General features: G+C 45.0%; 1 protein-coding gene across 1 annotated transcript in view; it reads left to right on the top strand.

The window, feature by feature from the left end:
* NTSR1 (neurotensin receptor 1) overlaps positions 1-15,090 on the top strand; it is a 49,782-nt gene extending 34,692 nt beyond the window's left edge. The window contains exons 2-4 of the mRNA XM_062505128.1: positions 2,448-2,649; positions 12,389-12,479; positions 14,841-15,090. Coding sequence (XP_062361112.1) covers positions 2,448-2,649; positions 12,389-12,479; positions 14,841-15,090 — 543 coding nt within the window. The remainder of the gene's footprint in view (positions 1-2,447; positions 2,650-12,388; positions 12,480-14,840) is intronic.
* The last annotated feature ends 8,690 nt before the right edge of the window (positions 15,091-23,780 follow it).

The raw sequence follows: 23,780 nt of genomic DNA, 5'->3' as shown, positions 1-23,780 counted from the left end.
TAAACAATATAAGAGTTTTCCTACAAATCAAGGCAAGGAAAAAGTCTTTAAATATAACCTTTGATAGAAAGTACGCAATATTCCCACTTTTACCATAACAATTCCTAAAAGAGAAAGTCAATGCTATTCTAGACAATTCCTTGAACTCTTTAAAAGACTTCACAATACAATTATTGAACGAATCAAGGCTTTTAAGAAAGCTTGGAAAAGACTTTTAGAGTTCTGCAAAATTATATCAAGAAAGTCTAATTTACAGCTAGAGTAAAATTTTAGAATGAAAACCAATAAATCCTGAATCTCAGGTGACAGAGTGAAATTTCCAGAGTTAAGTGCTGCATTTTGCTGATGTGCAGACGTTGCTCAACAGTGGGGAAGAAGAAGGGCTTTCTGCAGCTAAAGCAAAATTTGGAGTGAGGAGCTACAAGGTTCGTTTCTTAGTCTGACCTGTAAATCTGAGTAATAATTTCACCCCTATGTGCACCAGCTGTTGCAAAGGATAAATAGTTGGTCTTTACTGCTTCATGATCTGTCTTAGCCTGTGGAGGCAGCTCCAAAAGTTAACTCTTCTTTATATACAGGATGCTGTGAGATCTTTTAGAAGTGTAGAAAACTGCTTTATACTTAACAAAAGAGGCCATTAGCAGCTTGTAGTGGTGGGGTGTATCTAGGAATTCACCCAGCCCGCAGAGGAGATCTGTTGTTATTACCAGCATAAACGGAGAGTATGTTCTCACCATGTGGGTGAGAGACAAAACCCAGCTGTTCTTTTGCTTATCACGCTGAGCTCCGGAGCACAAAGTTGTAGGGAGACTCCATCCATCCAAAGAAAACCTGGGCAACAACAGCAGCGCCTGTCTTCACCTAAAAAGGACTTTCTGCTTCAGGTTTATGGACAGAGAAAGCGAAGTGCTTCTGATGTGCCTCTGCTCCCATGTGCTTATGTGATGCCCGTTTCCTTTACGGATGTCCTGCAGCATCTTGGGGGTGTGGTTGGGTGATTCCCGTTCACCTCCCGCGTTTCTGAATCCCTCCAGAGCACAGAGCCCACAGATCTCACCGGACACCGGGTGTACAGAGAACCTTGTCCCCCGGGCTGCTGGTCCAGCAGGGGTGGGTGGGTGGAGAGGGGATATCTCCATCCCAGCACAGGGAGTACCTGTCTCAATCTGCAGAGGAACCTGGCATTGGCTTGGAGCACAGGGTTGTTCTGTGTCCTGCCTCACTGAGGTGGAAGATAAGTCTCTGTCTGGGGAAGAAGTCAGCCTGTCTTGGAGCTCTCCCACTGAGCAAATTCCCTCTTGAGTTTTGTAGTTTCATCTTTTTGTCATTTTATCACTTCTAATACAATTGCTTTCATGGTGATTTGCAGCACGGTTTAATTCTTGTCAATATTTTGAAACTCTAAAAACTTGAAGGGCTTTTGATTTGTTCCACACTCACCTGAGTGATGTGCTGAGTCTCCTCCTGTGCTATCCAGCACAGAGGATGTGCTCTTGGGCTTAGCAGAGCAGCTCCCCATCCCACCATGGCAGCCTTGCAGATGTGCAGGCAAACCCCACACGTGCCTGTTTCCCTGGGCTGCCCTTTGCCAAGCTCAGTTCCACTGAGGTTTCTAAAACAGCAGCTTTCCAGCATTTGATGTGAACTGTGACTTCTACTTGATTCAATCACTGCTTAATTTGATCCTCCATTTAATTTTATCAAAATTGCGGTAATCAAATAATTTGTACTAAAAACATTATGATTTCCACTTGTTTATTCTGATCAATTTTAATCCTTTAAGGCACAAGGTTTATTTAACTTAGTTATGAGGTAACAAAACGCTGTCATTAAATCTACAAGGGAAAAAAAATGTAGTTAAAAAGATCCCAAGGAGCGCTCATAATGCAGAAAAGACAATAACACACTGTTATTTAGAAGTCACGCTATGCATGATGAAAGCAAAGCAGCATCCTGCTGGTTGGGAGATGAAAAGATCAATGGTGTGTTTCAGTCGAGACATTTCTGGCAATGAACTGCACTGAAAAGGGGAAAATAATGTAATTAGATATGAATGATTTTGCCTTTTTTGGGTGTTGACCTACATGAATGAACCTGCGTCATCAGGGTTTGAGTTCTCCCTCTGTACAATAAACCTTCAAAACCAGCTGAGTAAGAGGAAGGAAAGATTTCTACTGCAGGCTGGTTTGAGAAATAAAACCCAACCTCCTATCCTATCCTATCCTATCCTATCCTATCCTATCCTATCCTATCCTATCCTATCCTATCCTATCCTATCCTATCCCATCCTATCCCATCCTATCCCATCCCATCCCATCCCATCCCATCCCATCCCATCCCATCCCATCCCATCCCATCCCATCCCATCCCATCCCATCGCATCCCATCCTATCCCATCCTATCCCATCCTATCCTATCCCTGACTGTGCCCCATCTCTCCCCTGCAGGTCAATACCTTCATCTCCTTCGTGTTCCCCATGGTGGTCATTTCCGTGCTCAACACCATCATTGCCAACCAGCTGCTGGTGATGTTCAAGCAGGCGGCCCAGGAGAACCAGGTGTGCACCATTGGTGGCCAGCAGACCATGCTCAGCATGTCCATGGAGCCCAGCAGAGTGCAAGCCCTGAAGCACGGCGTGAGGGTCCTGCGTGAGTATCGCCTTCCCTCGGTGTGCGACCGGCCGGAGGTGTCTAGAGAAATAGAACTTGAACAGTGGCAGCTGGAAATTGGAAAACACTTTCACCCAAAACACCCCCTCCTTCCATCTTCGCTCGTTGGTTTGCAAAGCTAACAAGCAGGCCTGCTCACTCTGGAAAAGCAAAACCAGCATTTTAATGATTTAGTCGACAGAGGTTTAAGCCTTGCTTGTATTGTTTCATTACTTCCCTTTTTCTGCAGACCTTTGGTTCAGACGGAGCTTAAATAAAAGATCCTGCACTCAGAAACGGAGATGTACTGAAGAGTAGTGGATGTCTTGATTAAATAAGCTGAGGAAAATACCAAAGAATTTGGTAACTTAACCTTAGGAGGATAAAGCAAAAGTTGTTCAAAAACAGTGCTCAAAGTAGCTAACAAAGTGTGCCCATAGTGGTTTTAAGCATTGGATGGGGACAATTTGTTAGCAGAAAGTTTTCTGATGTTCTGGTGGTCATAGAAGGCTCTGGGTTGACAGGGATTTTAAAGTTGACCTAGTCCTAACCCTTGCCATGAGCAGGGACACCTTCCAGTATCCCAGGTTGCTCCAAGCCTTGTCTGACCTGGCCTTGGACACTTCCAGGGATGGAGCATCTTGTATTTGAAGTGCTTTGGCCCAGACCATGTTTCCAGCAGAGAAATCCCTAGGGAGGGCACCAGGAGCCTCCATGACAATTTTCCAGCTGTTTTCACAAGGAATGCAGCACTCCCTGCCCATGCCACAGGTGACCACTGTGTGCATCCCAGATTCCAACTGGGAAATGCCCACTGAGAAAGGAAAGAAAAACACAGGGGACATTAAATTCCCCACAATTATCTTGTTTGTTTACTGTCTCTACACCCCAGTGAATTGTTATCCGTGGGTGGGTGAGGAGGGAGCCTTGCTTCTCCACAAGGACTCTGCTCCTTGCTATCCTTTTCTGTTTTTTAACACTCCTGCCTGCTGCCATGAAGTGAGAAGCTGCCTTTTCTCACTCGTGCTACACCACCTCACACCTCTCTGTCTCCTTTTAGTATTGTGTCCTCTTTGATTATCAAGAAGAGAGAGATCGTCATGAATAATAGCAGAGAAAGCTAAATTTATACCTGGCATTCCTCACCACTGGAAGAAGTGCACCCCTCACCCACAGATCCACATTTCCTCTGAGGCACTGAAAAACAACCCTTTGCTTTCTGAACAATGAGCGTAATTTTCTTCTTCATCTTCTTCTGCTTCCTCTTTTTCTTCTCCAGGCAAATTTTTGGGTTTGCTGTGTACTGCAAAAGCTGAGAATATTTGGCAAAAGTGAGGATTTCAGTCTGAGATGGTTCAAAACTGGGTCAGATGTGGCACCACAGGGCCCTTGTGCAGTGATGCCCAGGTATTCCAGGCATCTCCTCAGGGCCACCCCGGCAGCAGGACTGAGCTCCCCTCCCTGCTGGGAAGGCAATGAGAGGACAGCTGTTTGTTCCATTTCTGTGCTGAGGAAGATTCAGCAAATAAAAAAATTCCTCCCTCATTATGGTCTGTGATTCACTCCACCATGCAGAAATGCTCTCTTTATCTAGCAAATGGGAGTGAAATCCTGCTGCACTTCAGTTTTTCAGATGCATTTGATTACGAGAGGTGCTTGATTCACACTCACATTTGTCACCTGTTTGTCATGAGTTATATTTTAATAACCCAGGTCTCTGAGCTGTCTGAAAAGTAGCAAAAAATACACAAGGATGCAGATGATTTATCCTGACATCCATGACAGTCAAAATCATGGATGGAGTCTGGGCTCATTTATGGAAGAGGGTGGGAAAAGAAAAATGACACTCGTCTCCCCTTATAAAACTGTGGGCAGAGTGTCAGAGCTTCATGGGGGTAAAAGTATTTTCCACTTCTAAAAGTGGACTTTGACCTGAACAGCAGAGGAGCATGATTTGGGTTTAAGGATGAAATGTTTCAGAACTTGTAAAAGTAGTGCTTAGAAACAATGTTTTGTAGTTCATGGTGTGCAGAGCTGTTGGATAAGATCAGAGAAGCAGAAAACTTCCTTGCTCCAAATGTACTGAGATTAAGTATTTGTTTACATTGAAATAAGAGCTGAAAGTGTCCAGGCTAACAGTCTCATCCAAAACATCCACAACAGAGTTTTCATCCTTTTTGGTAGCATTTGTGTTTCTTGGCTCTGTCTGACTTTGGTCATGTACAAAAAAAATGGATGTTCAGGATTAAGGAATGTGTGAGGCCTGTTGCCTGGGAGCCACCTCATTAAGTCAGTAGGCATGAGATTCCTGATTGTAATTCCCTCTCTGCTGTCAGAGTTCACCAGGTGTGAGGATTTAAATTCAGACGGCTCTAGGCACTTGCATCTTCCCAGCTTTTTTCCTGAGAATAACAGGGCAAGCAGTTCTGTTGTTAAAAATATCTTCCAGCAAGAGATTTCATACCTTCCTTCATCCTTCCATTTCCTTCCATTAAACCACCTCCAATCTGTGTTGCTATTCCTTGGCTATGCTGGGGCCTTGGAATGCTGAGTGTCCCAAAGCTGTGTGATGCATCACAGAACATTCTCTGTGTGAACGTTCTCTGATTGCACAGCCTGATATCCCAATCACTTGATAAAATTCTAAGTAATCCTTAAGTACTCGCATGCACACACACAACACACACCAGAGCAATCACAGAACCATGGGATGGTTTGGGCTGGAAGGGACCTTAAAACTCATCTCATTCCAGCCCTGCCATGGCAGGGACACTTCCACTGTCCCAGGTTGCTCCAAGCCCTGTCCAACCTGGCCTTGGACACTTCCAGGGATCCAGGGGCAGCCACAGCTTCTCTGGATACCCTGTGCCATGGTCTCAGCATCCTCACAGGGAAGAATTTCTTCTTAATATCCAGTCTAACCCTTCCTTCTTTCACTTTAAAGCCATTTCCCTCATACTGTAACTCCAGGCTCTTGTCCCAAGTCTCTCTCCAGCCTTCTTGGAGCTCCTTTAGGCACTGGAAGGCTGCAACAAATTATTCCTGGAGCCTCCTCTTCTCTAATGCTGAACAACCCCAATTCCCTCCACTGCTCAAAAATCAGGGTGCATTTGAGCTTGGCTCAGGATGAAAGCTCCGCTCAGCCAAAATGGCAAGAAAGGGGCCAGTTTTATGGCATGGACTGATACCTCCAGCAGTACACCTGCCTGCAGCCCCTTCTCCTGCAAGCAGCCCTCGGCAGCTCCTGGCTGCCTGTCAGATCAGTTCCCACGTGGATGGAAGGAAGGCAGGAATTACTGAATGGTGCAGCTGAGCTCTGGTAATGACTGATGGACATCAAGGGGAGGCTTTGCAAAGGGACCTTGGCTAAGCCTATTAAAATGTAATGAGGTCCAGGTAGTGTGTGCTCTGTTACTGAAGCTGCTTAGTGAAAGCAATTATAAAACACTTAGAGGTTTAACCAGTTAAAAAAAATATCCTTCAGTCTCCCACAGCTGGCTGGGTGATGCCTAAGTAAAATACTTTTTAGCAGATGAAGTCAAGCCACATTTTTTACTGAACGTCTGAATTTTTAAATTATGATTTTGGGGCCTCTGCATTTTGTCAAGTAATACAAGACAAAGGCCAAGAATTAATGATGTGTCCATGAATTTCATTAATTTGTGCATTAATAATTCCTCTTCTGAACAAATATTTTGAAGAGTCCATTCATTTCTCCTCACCAATGCTCCAAGCCAGAGTTATTCATTTCAGGAGGAGAATATTGCCATGAGATTCAGTATAACCAACCTCCAGACAGGAATAGCTCGTACTTGGCAACCACAATATACAGAAGAGCACCAGTCTAAAACTCCTTAAAGAGTTGTATTTCATAATTCCTATATTCTAAGGAAAGCAGATTTATTTGTTCATGAATAATTTCTTTTCAAGAAAAGAACAAAATGCATGGCAGTTTGTATCTCTAATAAAAAGTCAGCAACTCCAAGTGGAGCTCAGCAAAACCCCTGTGACATTAAGCTTGAGTGGAAGCTGATTTTAAAAGCTGAAGTGTCACACTGAAATTTGGGAGGATAAATTACCTATTTAACAGTTGTATATATTTCCCAGAGACGTTTGTAGTTGTAGGTTTACTTTGCAGCCTGCCAAGTGAGATAAAACAAGCAGCATTAGAGCACTCTATAAACACCCTCCAAAGAGCAAAAACCAGGGGTGGCTGCACCTCTGCAGAAAACTCCAGGATTTTCCATGCCCTGAAAGCAGATTTTCCAGGTGTTAAGCTGTGACAATGTGAGTGTTTTAAAAGTGAACTAATGTGATTCTAAACATGCAGTCTGGCCAGGACTTTAGTCAGTGTAGAAGCATGCAGTGAATACAGCTCCAGGGTCCCTTTGATGGGCAGAAACTGTTCTGGGAGAAACAAAGGATATGTGAAACTCAAAACTGGAGAGGAAAGAAGAAAGGGATGCAGAAGAAGCCAGTTCAGTTCACATCTGACCTCACTAAGCAGAAACAGCCTTGAACCTGATGAGGATGAGATGGGATCCCTTCTCTACCTTTCAAAAGGGAAATTCTCTTTCTTTTTTCTTCCTTCTCCTCCAAACATCCAGACATCCCCAGGGGAAATGGCATGAGTGAAGTTTAAACGGAATCAAGCAATGTCTTCTCTAATTTCCAAAATAATAATTATTTTAGAAGGAAACTTGGGAAGAGACCCCATTTTGCACTGGGACAGCAGTGATGTGCTGCTTGCTAGTGCCTGTTCTTGGGCCAGCTTTAATCTGTATTTTCTGCCTTGCTCCTTATGGATGAAACTGGTGCCAGGGGATGATTTAACCGCTGGCGTGAGCTGGGGCAGGAATTCATATCTATTTTCAAATCTGTCATCTGAAGTCATTAAAAATCAGGAGTGGAGAATATAGTCTGAGTGAAACATGTTGAGTTGGAATGCCAAAAGGTTTTTGCAGTCACTGTGCTGTCTCACTTTCACTAATAAAGAAGAACTTAAGGTTTATTCAAGAGCATTAGGAGATTGTATCCAGCAAATGCTGTGTGTTTTCAGTGATGTCTAAAGAAGCTGAGGACTTCCCAAGCTCATTGTTGCTCTCCTGAGTATTCCTGGTTCATGCTGGTGGTCCCCAATCCCTGCTGATTGTTATCAACTTTTATGGAAATCCTTTATTTCACAGCCTTATGACCCAAATACCAGCAGAAGTAGTTTTAATTTTACTGAGCTCATACCCACCCTGGCAGCTCCTGCATTCCCCACTTTGGGGCCTGCTGATATAAATATTGCCAACAGCCTGTCAGGTGGAACATCATGTTAATATAAACAGCACCTCGAGGTTTAATGAGGCTGTGCCAGCTGTGCCTGCACTTGGCCCAGCTTTCACCACCTCTCATATCAAACAGCACTTTGAGAGAGGTTCTCCTGTAATGGCATCAACTAAATTAGTATATAAAACCCAGGAGCTTGGCATATACAAGGATTGCTTCTCCAGAAATCAGTATTACCCTGACACAAGCCCAAAAACCTTTTGTACTCCTCATTACTGCTGGTGGGTGTGCACCCCTTGGGCAGCCTTGGGGATGAGTCTGAAGCACAGAAAAGGCTGAGAGATGTTGTTCAGGGAGGTTAATACCCCCCCAAACAGCTGCTGCCTTTGCTCAGAAATTCCACCGTGCTGTTTCACACCTGTATGTGGCTCAGCTCCCCTTCAAATGCAGAGAAAAAAAAAATAAATTGCTTGAAATAATCTGGACAAAACTATCAAGGGAAGATGGATCTGAGCCCCTCTGGAGGTCTTACAGCAGCACGGTGGTTATAAGAAGGAGCAGCATCCCTTTTCTGCCTCTCTTGGAGAGAAAGGAGGACAGCTCAGAGGGATACCCTGGCCAAGGGCCACCCCAGGCTGCAGGGCTGTGACTCAGCAGTCCCAGAGGGCCGGAGGACCCGGAGGGAGGAGGAGGTCAGCAGCCCACCAAGTGCTCTGTGCCACAGCAGCTCCCCAGCGAGTCAGTGGCAGTGGCTCCTCACCCACTGCTGTCCCGGGCTCTGATCACCCCCAGCCTCACATGGCCCCTCCAGGACACGGGGGCTGGAAACCCCTCCTGGGCATCACTCCTGAGCTCAGTCAAACCAGCCAAACTTCTTCCTCGTGGTGCCTTGCCCATGCACATGCTAACCCAGAGGTGGTCCTGGAGCAGGGCAGGTTCCCAGCCTCAGCCTGGGACACGCAAAAGGCAAAATAAAATACCCAGTGTGATTTAATAGAATTTACCTTCCAGGATTGCTCCCCACACCCAGTTTAGTCTGAGAATCTAGACTGGCACAGTTTAAAACTCCTGTGCAATGAAAAAGATGTCAGTCAGAATTGATGTTTCTCTCCGCAGGACTTCCTGAAGGAAAAACAAACCAGGGCTCGTCCTCTGCCACTCCTCCTTCCTCTCCCCTTCTTCCTTGGCTTGCAGCTCAAACAGTCAGAGAAAAGAGCCATTATAAGACAAAATAGAAAGATACAGGATGTAATAATTCAGGGTTTAATACACATTTAAATTGGGAGTTTGATTTAGAAGGGAAATGAAGGCATACATTGGTGGAAGGAACATTCTCTGCCACCCCTGGCAAGCTGGGGTCATCTTGTTGGGGTCCCACATCCACTCCCCAGCCTTGAGGTTTGGCACCTCATTTGCTCAAATATAGGAAATATCAGAAGCTCATGGAGCAGCTCTGCTCCTATTAGAACCTTATTGAATTGATTAGAAGTGAAGGATGTGTCTGGTTTATTTTTAGTTCAAAAAATAAAGGCAGGAAATCTCCAACCTCACAAACACCATCCTGGACAGTCACTCCATCACACACTGAGTCAAACCTTTCTCCTGCAGTGCTCTGCTCCAGCAGGCTGATCTGCTTCTTCTTACTCCACCAAAGGAACCCATATGTCAAGCTTTTGATGATTAAGAACATCCTAGGAGCTGGTAACAACAATAAAATATAATTTTGGCAGACAGTTTGTCCAGGATTTGTTTTAAGCTCAACCATTTTGACAGGCAGGTGCTCAGGGAAGAACAAAACAGCAGGAAAATGAACCAGGTATCTGGGAGAAAAGGATATTTTCATTCTGTATTAGGTGCAAGTTAACACAGTCTTGTGTTTTGTATTCCTCCCAGGGGAGAGGACCCAAGAGGGCAGGATTGCCACCCTAATTCTGCTTGATCCCTTGTATGAGAAAATGAAAACATACGGATTAAGGGTGACAAATTCAGGTCGGGATCTCCTAATCTGTGCAGCACAGAACTGCACAGTGTGCCACCCAGCTGGAACTTCCAAATCAGACCATAAGTGTCTCCAAAGCACTTCACATGTTTAATAGAGTTTTAATTGCAGAGTGATTGCATGTGATATTACAGAATTATCACAGATTACTTAATTGCTGATGTTAAGCAGCTACTTCTCTCAATATGTGTTTTTGTTACTATAGATCCATATTCTTTGGCACAGCATTGCCTGAGCAGCAGAAGCAGAGACCATTTACCAGGAGAAAACCACTTTCATTTAACGTGTTGGTAAATTTAACAAGCAGATGTGTGAGATTCTTATAATTGGCTGTTGGAAGAATCCGGATCCTGCCATTCCTAAAGAGCTGCACACAGGGGTGAGCAGCTAAGGAGTGCCAGTGCGTGGAGGTTTCTGCAAAAATTATGGTATGCCTGAGTGAACCTGTGTTTGGAGCCATTTGGGAAGCTGCTTTTGCAGCCTGAAAATGCAGCTAATCCTGGGAGAGCAGATGGGCTGGAGCTGTGATGTTGGCTTGTTCCCATTGGCCTGAGGCTGATGGATGGAGGAGAGGATGGAGAGTGCTGCCTCTCCTGCAGCCCCTGGGAGGGATCTCCTGGAGAATCACGGGGACACTGCTCCATCCAGGGCAAACCAAAGGCCCATCTGACAGAGAAAGGAATTTCTGGAGGTGGCCAAAAGCAGGGGCTCAGAAATAAGAAGGAGCAAGGCAGGCATCCATGTTCCCTCGGAGCTTCCCAGGGCATGTCCCAGCCTCTCCTGTGCCACGTGTGATGCAGGGACTCTCCCATCAAAGTCCCACCAAAGCTCCTCAGGGAAGGATCAGACCCAGGTCAAATTCATTCACTTGATGGCATCTGAAGGGCTGCAGGCTGTCTGGTGATGAATTACATCTGTGATCACTGTGGCCAGAGAGCAGCCAAAAAAACAATTTGAAAAAATTAATTTGCTTGGACAAGAGAATAAAAACAGACCCTCTAGCCATCTGTCCAAAACATGTCCCTTCAGCTGCTTAAATCTTTATTGGATAAATGGTTTTTGCAGCATTCCTCAAGATACCGTCATGCATCATGGAATAGAACCTTCTCTGTTGTTAGCTAGGTGTTTAATGAGAGGGAGCTCATGGAGTTGGAGTAGGGTGTGATTATGGAGCTGGACACCAGGGATTATTTCATTCCTGCTCTCCTGTGCCTCTTGGCTAAGCATCAGTGATGGGGAGATGCAGCCACAGCCAGACTGGTTCCTCCTGGACTGCATTATCCAAGGGAAACACATCTTCTGCACATCTTCTGCTTGAGCTACGACATGGTTCCTGTGGGATGACAGTGTCTGGGTTTGGGATGTATCCACATGAATACTCTCAATCCCAAGGCAGATAAAACCCCAGACTTTGCCTCCGTGTGCCAAATCCACATTGTACTTGTGGTACCTCTCTTTGGAGCAGAGCTTTGCTGCTTCCCAGCCCCTTACAGGTCACATAAAGGACAAGAGTGATGCGTCGCTTGTTGTCTGTTGAGCAAATTTGGGTCCAAAAATTAACTTAGTTTTAGTCTTTATTTAGTCTTTCTTTTCTTCTTGCCTTTTATTGTGTTATGTTTTAACTGAGATTTCTTTATTTCCTGCTAGGATACTGCCAGAATCCTGCTGTTCCATTCAGAAGTTAAAATGTATACTACAAAAGGAAACAAATCTTTCTCTTGATTGCCTGATAGACCTACTTTTTAATCCAGACTGACAAATGCACTCTATGAACAGTACTTTTATGCCTCAGAGTTGTTGCATTTTATTTTCCCTTGTTTGACATGCCTCAGAATCTGGAAAGGAAAAAAGCAATGGTGCCTTTCTCTGCTTACCCATAACTGATCATTTTTACTATGGCAAAGCCCAGACCCAAACACACTGTAATCTCAGGTGTGGTACAAATGTAGACCAAAAGGACAAGCCCTGCCACTGGAAAGAGCAGTTTAATGATGCTCAGCTCTGTGGGGACTGTGGCCAGTGGCTCCACGTAACCAATTAATAGGATTAGAGTGGCCCTGGCTCCCTGTCTACCTGGATGGAAAACATCACCAGCTGTCTCTGTGAATACTTTGGATGAAATACCCAGTGCCACAAGGGCGTGAAATACAGATGCAAACAGAGTTTCCTTTAAGCCAGTGTCTGAAGTAGGCATTGCCAGTCCTTCACCTGCACCTTCTGTTGCTCCTAATGTCCCTGCCCCAGTGCTTAGTGCTGCTCTCTATTACTTCTGTTTTGCTTGTTTGTACAGACATTTGCAGGCTGGTTGTCCCTCAGGGTTATTAATTCTTTGCACTACAGCAATACAAGAACAAGTGGGGCTGCAGGAAAACAGTTACAGCAATTCTACCCAAGCAGACAGGTCCCCTTTTCACTCTGATGGAGAATTGCTCACAAAGTAAAGGATTTTTTTTTCCTGCCTTGCAGGTGCTGTGGTGATTGCCTTCGTGGTCTGCTGGCTCCCCTACCACATACGGCGTCTCATGTTCTGCTATGTCCCCTCCAGCCACTGGACAGAGTGAGTCACACATGGGGGACACAGCATGGTCCCCCCATGCCAGCACAGGCTGGGGGCTCAGGCTGGGGCTGGGGATGCCAGGGCACCCACGGGTGTGGAGATGGGAACAAAGATGTTCTCCAAATGAAGGGTTAAAGTCTCAAACTCCTAATTGCTGGTCTTAGTTGTTTGTTGTTTTGTTTTGGTTGGGGGTTTTTTTTGTGTTTTGTTTTGTTTTGTTTTTATGTCTCAGTGCTTGCCAGGCAGATTAAGAGTCTTTGTTTTACCTAAATCCCTCAGACACGGGGTAGGAAGCATTACCTTGAACTAAAACAACAACTCCTCCTCCTCCTCCTCCTCCTCCTCCTCACCCCTGCTGGCAGCAGCCATGGGGCTTCAGTCTGGCAGCCCTTGATGAAATGATATTTGGGCAGGGGGATTGGTACATCCAGAGTGGATTTCAGTCTCCGTGCCAGACATACTGATCCCCAGCCCTAAGATGCAGCAGCTCCTGTCAGCACACAATTTAACTCCACGAGGCCACATTTCCTCTCTGACAGGGGAGATGACACAGGTGGGGGAATAACTGTGCTCCTTACTCAGTCTGGACCAGGTTATTTACTGCGTTTTGCAGGGAGTGGATCAAAATAAAATAGAAGCAGTTGCTGCTGATTAGGAAGTGCCCAGATTGTCAGAGAATTCTGGGATAATTGCATGAACACACCTGCACTGCTCACAGATGTACAAAGGCACCCCATGAGCTCCCTGCTCCTTTCTGAGGCAGTAGGCCAGGTTCTCCAGCAAAGCAGACACCAAATTAATTATTATTTTCAAATATGTCGTTAAGAGCTAATGCTGTTGGGGACACACACTGAGGAAGCCTGAGCTGCCAAGGGATGCACTCCTGTGTCTCCTGCCATTGTGTTACATCCCTGTTCTCCCTGAGACCAGGGCTGTTTCTTTCAGGGGAAAGAAAAAAACATCTACAATACCAAAAAGCAGAACAACAATAAGAAACTAAAATCCCATCAACTCCAAACACAAATTATAATGAATTAGGATATAGCAGTCTACTGAATGGAAGTATGGATCCAGCCATAGTAAAATCCAAAATCTATCTTCAGTCATGAAAACAGAGCTCTAGGCACACACTGGGACAAACTCTTGTTTCTCCTTTGCTTTCCTATATGAAAAGCACTTAGGGCACTGTTCAATTATGTAATGACTGTGTTTGCTTTGAGCAAGAGGGGTAGAGAAGTCTGTCTGCAATTAGTGGGAATTTATGCATCATGGCTGCGTTCACATAATATTTTTTTCTTCTTTTTAAAACCATGAGTGATTTTAGGAAAACACTGAATTTACTGAGTGATAGTGAACTATCAGTCTGTAGGCTAACCAAGAGTTTGCAGCAGCTTGGCATGTTCATTTATAAACACATGTTCCTTTGCCCCTGAAGAAGAGAAAATTTTCCAATATTAATTCTTCACAGCTACACAGAGAAACTCTTCTTGTAAGAGCTGGATGGGCCATGCAGTGCTGGGGGGGGGGGGGGGGGTGTGGAGGGATAGGCAATGTAGTCCAGCACTCACCTATTTATCTTTTGTTAGACACTGCTCAAACTAGAAAAACGGTCTGCAATTTTCACCAAGATGAATGATTCTGAGAAACATCTTCCTGAAAATGAGACCCATGATGTTTATAAATGCTTTACCAGCTGAGGGTTGTTGTTCTCCATTGGCCCAAGGAAAGATATTTCCAAAAGTATAAAAGATAAGAAAACATTTTCAACCAGTTTTAGTTGAAAACATTAAATTGTGGTGGTGGTTAGGATGTGTTTCAGAAGGATGCTATCACCAGCTTGCCCCCAGAAGAGGAAATGCTGTCCCACATTATGGACAAATCCCAACCCAGGGACCCATTGAATGAGCTGATACTGCTCTCACTGCCAGAGGGAGGAGAGAGCTGCATCTGTTACTGGAGTTTGGCTCTTCTGCAGCCTCTGTAGATCAGAACTGCAGCCAAAAAAGTCAAGCTAATGCGTATGTATGACACAGAAGCAAATTTCCATCTGGCTTCTCGGCTTCTAGAATGCCTATTTACAAAGAAAAAAAAAATAAATGAATGCCCGAGGTAAATATCTTGTCTGGCTCCAGGACTTAAATAAGTCTCTAACTGCTGATGAGTGGGGCAGTATCTCCATAGAGGCATCTGATCCGTGTTTGACCAGTTGTAGCTGTAGATGGGTGGTGGTGGATCAGGCAACACTGCTAAGCTCATGTTTGCAGCCTAGAAAGGTTAGCTGGAAAGCAGCTTGTGTTTTTCTCACCCTTCTGACTTTGAGCTCTTCACACTCAGATTTTTGTCTTTCATCTGTTCTTCCAGTTTCCTGTACAACTTCTACCACTACTTCTACATGTTGACAAACGTCCTCTTCTACGTCAGCTCAGCAATCAACCCCATCCTCTACAACCTGGTGTCGGCAAACTTCCGTCAGATCTTCCTCTCCACACTCACCATCCTGTGCCTGCCATGGAGGAAGAAGAAGAAACGGCTGGCCTTCACCAGGAAATCCAACAGCATCTCCAGCAACCACACATTTTCCAGCCAGGTCACAAGGGAAACTACATACTGAAGCCAAAGGTGGAGGAGGAACACAATTCATCGTGGAGTCAAAACTTGAGAGAGGCCTCTGTGACTTTCATGCATGGTCTCCAAATTCACATAACACAAATGTGTTTAGCAAAGTCGTTTTTGTTGGAAAAAATAGGCTTTGTTCTGCCAGTAACTTTGAGGTTATTTTCGAGCATTGGCCTTGCCTCTTGTGAGTAATGTCTACATGTATTGTAACTTCAGTCTGGCATAAATCCAGGTGTGGTGTTAACTGGGAAGCCAAAATGTGTTCAACTTAGGCAAAACTGTTCTGCATTTCATCCTTTTCTCAGTGCAGAGATGCCATGTTCACATCAAAGGGTTTGAGATCCTGGTGGCACCGAGCAGAGAGTTGGATGAGGAGAAAGAAGCTTTGAACAGAAAGGGCTGTTCTTGGAGAATGGATATGCTCATCTGTGGGATGTTCGATAAGTGAGGAGTGAAAACTCAGGGAGCCAGGTGGTTATTTTAGAAATACATCTCCATTGGGAGTAATATGACCAAGGTGCTCAAGAGAGCCGCTCTGGCTCCTTGAAATTAAATAAGAACAGATGATGCCTTACCTAGGCTGGGGTGGCTGTGGCCTGGGGAGTGGGGTCACCTTTGGCTTTAGGGCATCCACAGTGCCTGGCTTTGGTACCACTACACCAGTAACAGAGTCCCTGGCAAAGTCAAGAACGCAGAGGCTGTACCCAGATGGAATGCTGAAAATGAACAGAGATGGAAAATCTTCCTTTTGCCATACAGTCAAATCCCACTTTTTACCAGGGAGAACAGTTTGCTGGCCTGCATTAAGAGATGAGAAAACTCTGAGCTTATGAGGGCTCCAGGCTGCTGAGATGAGAGCATGATGAGTTCTGCCCCAGTTCTGTGGGACTTTTAGATTTTTCCCATTCTTATTCCAGTTTTACTTGTTTCCTCACCATTTCCACAAGGCTGACATCTCAGTATATAGCAGCTGTAGGCAGCAGGTCCTCTCATCCTATCTTTTCTTTTATTACTTTTTACTACCAGAACTGTTGGCACACTTACCTGCACCCCCAATATTCAGATAGTTCAAATGCAGAGCACGAGAAAGCCTAAACTGGGGAGTCTTTGCTCTAAACCCACTTTCTTTCAACAAGCTGGAGGAACAGAAACAAGACCTGAAAATTCTCTTTGAAATTTCCCAGCTGGTAAGGAGAGGTAGCATGAACTTTTCTCCCTTATGGTTCCACCTCTAACAGCCCCTTCCATGATACAGGAAATTGCTCCAGTCTTTACTAATGAAACAGCAAAGCTCTGGGACAAGCTAAAGGGCTTTTTCCCAAATGGTCACCTGCATGAACCTGGAATGGACCTATCACCCTGTGCAGCCTCTGCTGCTGGTGACCTGGTGTCCCCTGTCACACCACACGTCATCAGGAGAGCAGGACATGCCTCTGTAAGGTGGCAAAGTAGAAGAATTGGCTGTTTGTCTTTCTGGGCTTTGCCCACCCCATGCCACCCTTCAGCTAATGAGCACCTGTGGTGTCTAAGTGAAGCCACAGTGCTGGAGGTGTGGATTGGCCCAAGTGAGGGTCACGCAGTGATGGAGACCAGTGACCGAACCACTGGTGACATCTGCTACAGATATTGCATCATGGAATCCCCAAACAGGTCAGGTTGGAAGGGACTCTCAAGAATCATCGAGTCCAACTCCTTGGACTTGTGCTTTAGGTCCTGTTGGGCTCAGCACCTTTCAGAGGAAACACCCATTTGGGGGCATTTGCTGTGAGCTGTGGGTAATGAGTGACTACTTTTGGGGCATTTATAACCTGCACCCAGCTGGCCACCAAGGCAGCCCATCAGCCATGACCTGCAGCCTCACCTGCCAGGCAGGGGAGATGATTTTAATGCCTAGTACAGAACCCCTGCAAAAGAAAGAGCTCAAAATAAAAGTCAGTGGGGCTTTCTTTTCTTCTGATTCAGCCAAACTGCAAGCTCTGTTCTGTCATGTCTTCTTGTGATTTCTTGCCCTGGTTGTACCAAGCTGAGGGCAGAGATTCTATTTGACCAAGCACTTTTGTTGCTCACCGACTGTTGACTCTTCTTTGGCAAAGAAAACAGGTAGTGGCAAACAAATAAATAAATTGAAACAAAGAGGCAAAAGGAAGACGGGTCTCTTCAGAAGGAAATCTGAGAAACCAGCAAGTATTTTCTGAGTATGGTGTCTGTGGAATAGCTTGGGCAGGTTGGAAGAAGAAGACCTGCTCATCCTGCCTAGTGGGAAAATCCAGGTACCATGAACAGGAGAGGGGCAAGATCTGTCTTGAGAGGAAGAGGAGTCTTGATGTCACACATTTAACATTGGCCTTCCAGGCATGACACTTCAAATGTTTCTGGATGACCCAAATTTTTTTACTTCACCTCTAAATAGCAGCTGGGAGGAGCTTTCTGGAAGCTGTAACTGCATTGCTTTGACTTTCATTACAATTTAACACCCTGCATGTCTCATTTGCTTTTGAAATATTAAACATTATTACTACACTTGTTCAACCCCAACCTGCTGAAATGTGCTTGATTATCTTAGAAAACACTGTACAAAAATTGTTGTCTCACATAAGATGCTTGGTTTAGACTTTCACTACTGAGATACACTGGCAGTTTACAGAATATTTGATCACAACTCAGAGAAACTGGCAGGTTTATTTTTGGTTCAACATGACTGTGGGAAAAAGCTGGAATAAAAGTGAATTTATCATAAACCCTTTCCACAGTGTTGAGCCATTCAAGTGCTGAAGAGCTGGGGGAATTTGGGGGATTTATCCAAGTGGTTTGCTGACTTCTACAGCTCTGTTCTTGCAGTTTAACAGGAAAGCAAACCTGGGTCCATGGCCTTAATCTGAGATTGCAGCTCAAAGCTACCTCTTCCACTGGCCAAATCTGACAGCCTTGAGCTGAGCAGTGTAAGTTACAGCAGCTTTCATCCTCTCTTCCCTCCTCACCTAATTTTCCTATATTCAGCTTAGAGATGTGGTTCCCTTGAGCTCAAAGAAGTGAGGATAGCAAACCCCAATGGTTTCCAGAGAATCACTAGACAGTTTGTGTTGGAAGGAACCTTAAAGACCATCCTGTTCCAAAGCCCTGCCATGGCCAGAGACACCTTTTCATGAATGGTTGCTGCAAGCCCTGTCCAACTGGCCTTGTAAAGGAAAGCTGATGCAGCAGAGAAGAAAAAGGTACAAACTGCCCCATATTTTCCAGAGAAATGGTTCTTTGCATGCTTTGTAACAATGATTGAACTGTTAACTCAACAAGGTTTTTAGATTTAATCTGGTGTGAATGGCTTTTGCCATTAGACAGAACAAAAACTCCCACTCACAGAAGCAGAGGTGAGTGCTGGGGCCTCTGCTCATCTATGCAAATTCCCTGTGTTTGGAACTGTTTGTTTTGACTAAAAAAAGAATAAATCTGTGGAATCCACAGATGTGAAGTGCTGACAGATTGATTCTGAGAAATTCCATTCTGAAGAGAGTCTATCAAGTGACCTCTTCAAACCTTATTTTGAGGATTGTTTCTCTTCACAGTCCCCTTGCCAGAGCCATCCATTTGGCAGAGTGTGAAATCAGGTTTATAAAGTCATTTTGCTATTCAGAAATTTCCCCCAGACAGGACTGTCTCACCACAGGCCCAGTCCATCAGTGCTGGAATGCTCTGCTGATCTTGTCTTTTTCTGTAAGGTGCATGACACCTTAACCTCAGCGAGCTTTGCAGGAGGAAACTCAATGGAAGATCAGCAAGGTGGGTTAGCAGGGCACAACAATAGCAGGACCTTTGCATTTCCAGCATCCAGCGTTCAGTGAAACAGCCCCTGAGTGTGCTGCTGCTGCTGCTGCTGCTGCTGCAGACAGCTCGTGCTGCAGGTTTGAACCCATCCCCTGTGCAGCTGCATCACCTGGGCAGGGACAGCAAACACCCACAGGGCATGGGAGCACTTCCCTGTGCAGAGCTGTGTCAGTCCAGTGTCCCCCTGGCTGTGTTGTGTGGTGACTCTTTAACCAAAACTCTGTCTGCTAGAGCTCTGTCTGGTTCTTCACATCACAGCTCAACCACTCTTCCTGTTCTCAGTCTGGATTTGCTTAGTACAAAAGCAGAAATTGCTGATCCAAAATTTCATGATGCTGTTGTCCTGGTTTTGTGATCCAGAGTCCTTCCTCAGCTGTGCCACCTGATAGTCCTGCACATATTGTATTTACGGCAAATATTTTTTACAGTGCACCTTTTTATTTTCAATTTTTATTCTGAGATACAAAATGTCAATGTGCTTTATTTTCTGTGGCCTGTTGCTCAATGGGGAAAAAATGAATGTTAAAAGTGTGTCAGTGTCTACTTTGTAATATTTTCTGTGACAAAGGGAAAGAAGAGGGAATCGTTCTGTGTGGCAATGGGAAACACTCTTTCAATGTAACATGCTATTATTGATACTGTATTTACTGATCAAAGTGTAATGAAATGGTTAATTCCTGGTATAGCCTTTGTACTGTATGGTATTTTATTTTGTCATTTATTGATCCTAAGAAATAAATATCCAAATTGAAGGCTTGGGCTGCTTTTGCTTGAAGTGGCCAGCGTGCCTTTATCACACAGCCTGGTTGTCAGCACAGGCACCCTGGCTGGGGTCTAAACTGATGAGATCCCATTGCCTTGAACTGGGATTTGCAGCTCCTGTGCAGAAGGGCCCTGAGCGCTCCTGTCCCTGCACTCTGCAGCACGAACAGCACCCAAACATCAGCAAACAAATAGGGGGACTAGCTGGATTTGAAGGACACTCCTGTCAGTGATGTTTGCCCTGAAAAATCCTTCCTGAGGTCTGTTAAAAGCACCAGATCTTGGCCACCCTGCTCTGCTGTTGGGCAGAATGATGGAGAGCATCCAGCCCATGCAGGGCTTGGAGCATGTGGAGTGCAGGAGCCTGAAGGGTGGGAATGACACCTGAGCTCCCAGACTGAGCTGCTCCGAGTGCTGAGATCCCAGTGGCACTGCAGGGGTCTGAGCTGCTGCCTTGCCTGTCTGACCTGCTCGCTTTGTCTTGTTGCAGGGCAAATGTTGCAGATGTTGTATCTTGGCCATTATTCTGCAGCAGCTTTGCCCAGAACACTGAGCAGGTTGGAGCTTTATTGCACAGGGAAGGAGTCAGTCCTCACCCCAAATAATGATGACAAAGAAACAGGTTTATTGCATCTTAACAGTGAGATTTCCCCTCCTATCTTCCCATCTTTAGTGTGCTTTTCTTCCTCCCTGGCATTTATTTTTCTAACACAAATGCAATTTTGTGGGGATAGAATGCCTGGGTATTAGCCATGATATTAAAGTGTCCTTACACTAAATGAGCAAAAATCAGTCACCTCCATCCTCCCTGCAGCTCCTGGTTAATGTTATGTTGTGCAATAGCTGAGCTGAGCCATAAAATCTTCGTAGTTTTTAGCCATTCAACCCTTTTGTTTTGATTTCTGATAGAGGGAAAGGTTGCTTGGAAAGCAGCAAGAGAATAAAATTTAAATATTTAGAATCATTCATGCCTAGAAAAATCCATTTTCTAAAACCTGGCTTCAATTCACTGCCTCTCCAAAGGCTTTTTGGTGCTGCTTCCAGATGAGAAGAACAGCAGCCTCTATTGTCCCTATACCATCAAGCATTAAAAGATCAAAATAATTTATTTTATGGATCCTTTTATTTGGTATTCATCTCTCCTCTGCTCAAAGGTGTATTTTCAGTCTGCAGCTCATGTCTTGAGCAGTGGAAATCCACAGCACGTGGCAGCATCCTTGTTTCCTGGCTGCAGGAGATTTCTGTGCTGGGCACGGTGCTCCCAGTGGAGCCTCAGTGGCTCATGCAGAAATCCAGCCCATGTTCAAGATGGAGTGAAAAATGTTGCTGTCTGCTTGTGACTTGTCTAGCTCAGGGCTGACTCCTTGAAAAAGCCAAACCCAGGGAAGCAGAGCTTCCCATTTCTCCCAAGCCATCCTCCCCCCCCCGGTGTCACGCAATCGTGCACCATGTCATGCACCGCAAATGCGAAGGAAAACAGAAGATGTGGAGAGTCAAATAATTCTTTTTTTCCTTTAGAAAGTCACAAGGACTGTGCCTTGAGCCATGAGAGATGCTTTCAGATTGGCCCTTATTTCTCATTTCAATTATAAAAGCAATTTCCATAGTTCACGAGGGGAAAATTTCAGGCACTTTTCGGAAAAAGTTACGTTTTAGTAAATGGCTTCATAAAACTTAATAAACATCCATGCAGAAGTTAATTTATTTAAAATATCTTTAAATCCTGCTCTGCCTTATTGAATTTGTTTGAACTGTAGATCAGGCTGGAGTATATTCATGAGGGCATTTAAGCAATAAGGCAGCACATCACAGTTATTATTCCAGGTCTCCTGTGGGCTGGAAAGCACAAAGCAGAACCTGAAGTGATTTTGGGCACTCAAGTGCAAAACCCCTCCAGAAGCACAGGCAGAGGCATGGCCCAAGTGCTGCAGGGCAGCCAAACCAAGCTGCTGGGACTGTTTTCTGGGAACAAAAACATGCCATGGGAGCCCACAGCAGCCAGCCCAGCATCCATGGGCTGCCAGCTCCATCCTGGGCTCACTCAGCCAAAGGCCAGTGGGAAAGGATCATAGAACCATGGAATCACAGGGTGATTTGGGTTGCAAGGAACCTAAAAGCTCATCTTATTCCAAGCCCCTGCAATGGGCAGGGACAACTTCCACTATCCCAGGTTGCTCCCAGCCCCATCCAGCCTGGCCTTGGACACTTCCAGGGATCCAGGAGCAGCCACAGCTTCCCTGGGCACCTGTGCCAGGGCCACACCGCCCTCAAGAAATTTCTTGCTAACACCTAATCTAAATACAGAAGCAGAAAAGTTAGTTAAACACCGTATCATTGGTGATACAAACCAGCCAAACCAGCCAGGACTTCCAGAAAGAGGAAGAGAAAGGACAAAAATCTGTGTAAGTGCATGTGTGAGTGCTGCAGCAGGGACGCGGGGATGATGTTTTGCCCTGGCTGTTCAGCCTGGAGAAAAGAAAGCTCCAGGGAGACCTTAGAACTCCTTTCAGTACCTAAAGAGGCTTCAAGAGAGCTGGAGAGGGAGTTTCTCCAAGAACCTGGAATGACAGGACAAGGGGTATTGGCTTTAGGCTGAAGGAGGGTAGCTTTAGATCTCACCAAAATTTCACAAACATAATAGAGATGTAATAGCCATGGTTACCAAGATTTAACATCATTAGCACACTTCCAACAACCCAGCACACCCCATCCATTTGTCTCTGCAATGGAGCTCTGGTTTTAGGGATGGATTTCAGGCACGGGAACTTCTGGGACTCAGCCAAGGGTCACAGTGAAATCTTGTAGACCAGAGCCTCAAACCCCAGTGTTTCCAGCAGTGAACTCTGCTTCATCTTTCCCTTCACCCAGCATCAGCAGGTACCTCAGGAGCTATATTAAGCCTCCATTTCAAGACACATATTAGCAAAACATGCCAACATTCAGCCATTAAAAAAGCAGCTTCTCTCTGGCTGTCAGCTACAGCAACAACCTTGTCACAGCACTTGGCAGCTCTCAGAGTGTTCTTGACGGGGCTGTTCTCCTTGGTATCTGCTCCGTGCACGTTGCAGGAGAAGGTGAAGCACTGTGTGCTGAATTTAAAAAATACCCAAACAGAACAAACTCCATTAAATGGGAATGACCTCAGCAGTACCACGGGGAGCTCTAACGAAATCTGTGACACCTGACATTTTCCATGTTTTAGTTCTCCTGTCCAACTGAAAAGCAGCGACGACTGCCAACAGCATTATTAGTACAGCTCCCACACAGAGCATGAATTCTTACAAAGTTTCGCATTACTGCAATAAATCATTTCTTGTCTTCCTTCAGACCAGCAATTGGAAAAAGATTAATTTCTCTTTACCATCAACACAAGCATGAAATACTATTTTTCGTGACCAGTCCAGGAAAACGCCTCATGTCATGGCTGGCGTTTTCTGACTCAGAACTTGAGACTTAATCCCTCTCCTTCCTCTGGGTTTGAGCCAGACCAGAGCAAGCAAATGGTACAGGGATGTTAAAGGTGGTCACCAGTGATACCTCAGCAAGGCAGACACAATGTTTAATCCTCTTGCCCTAAAAAGTGAGCACCCTTCAGGAGACTGATCTAGGAAAACACGTAAACACAAGTCTACAGGCTTTTCAGATTAAAGAAAATACAAATTTGTGGAGCATTTCTGAGCCTTGAATGCCCACCTGCACAACTGGTATAAACCTGTTTGCATCTGCAAAGAAACCCAGTTTGTGTTTGTAAGTGACCCAATCTAGCTGTTTGTTTATTTTTTCTGAGGCTTTTTTTTTTAAATGTAATTTAGCAGGGGAAAATGATGCTGTTTGTTCTGTTCACAACTCTAGTCTTAAATGCCAGAGGTGCTCATCAGATTAAAACAGAAATCAGAGTTCATAGATTGTGTCTGTAAGGAATAAAGACTCTGGTGCTGATTTTTATTGAATACAGGACAATATCCCTTACTTATTGTATATATTACAGTGGTGAGGGGGAGAGCTTTTATCACAGCATGGCTCAATGCTTTCTAATATGTTGTTCATCATTTGGGGCTCACTGGCATTCACTTGCAGATTTCACTTTGTATCTTAAAAAGTTTT

The sequence above is a fragment of the Cinclus cinclus genome, chromosome 18 (genome assembly GCF_963662255.1).
Source record: "Cinclus cinclus chromosome 18, bCinCin1.1, whole genome shotgun sequence".
NCBI classification, from domain to species: Eukaryota; Metazoa; Chordata; class Aves; order Passeriformes; family Cinclidae; genus Cinclus; species Cinclus cinclus.
The sequence above is the reverse complement of the archived record's forward strand: the minus strand, read 5'-3'. Positions and strand labels throughout refer to the sequence as shown.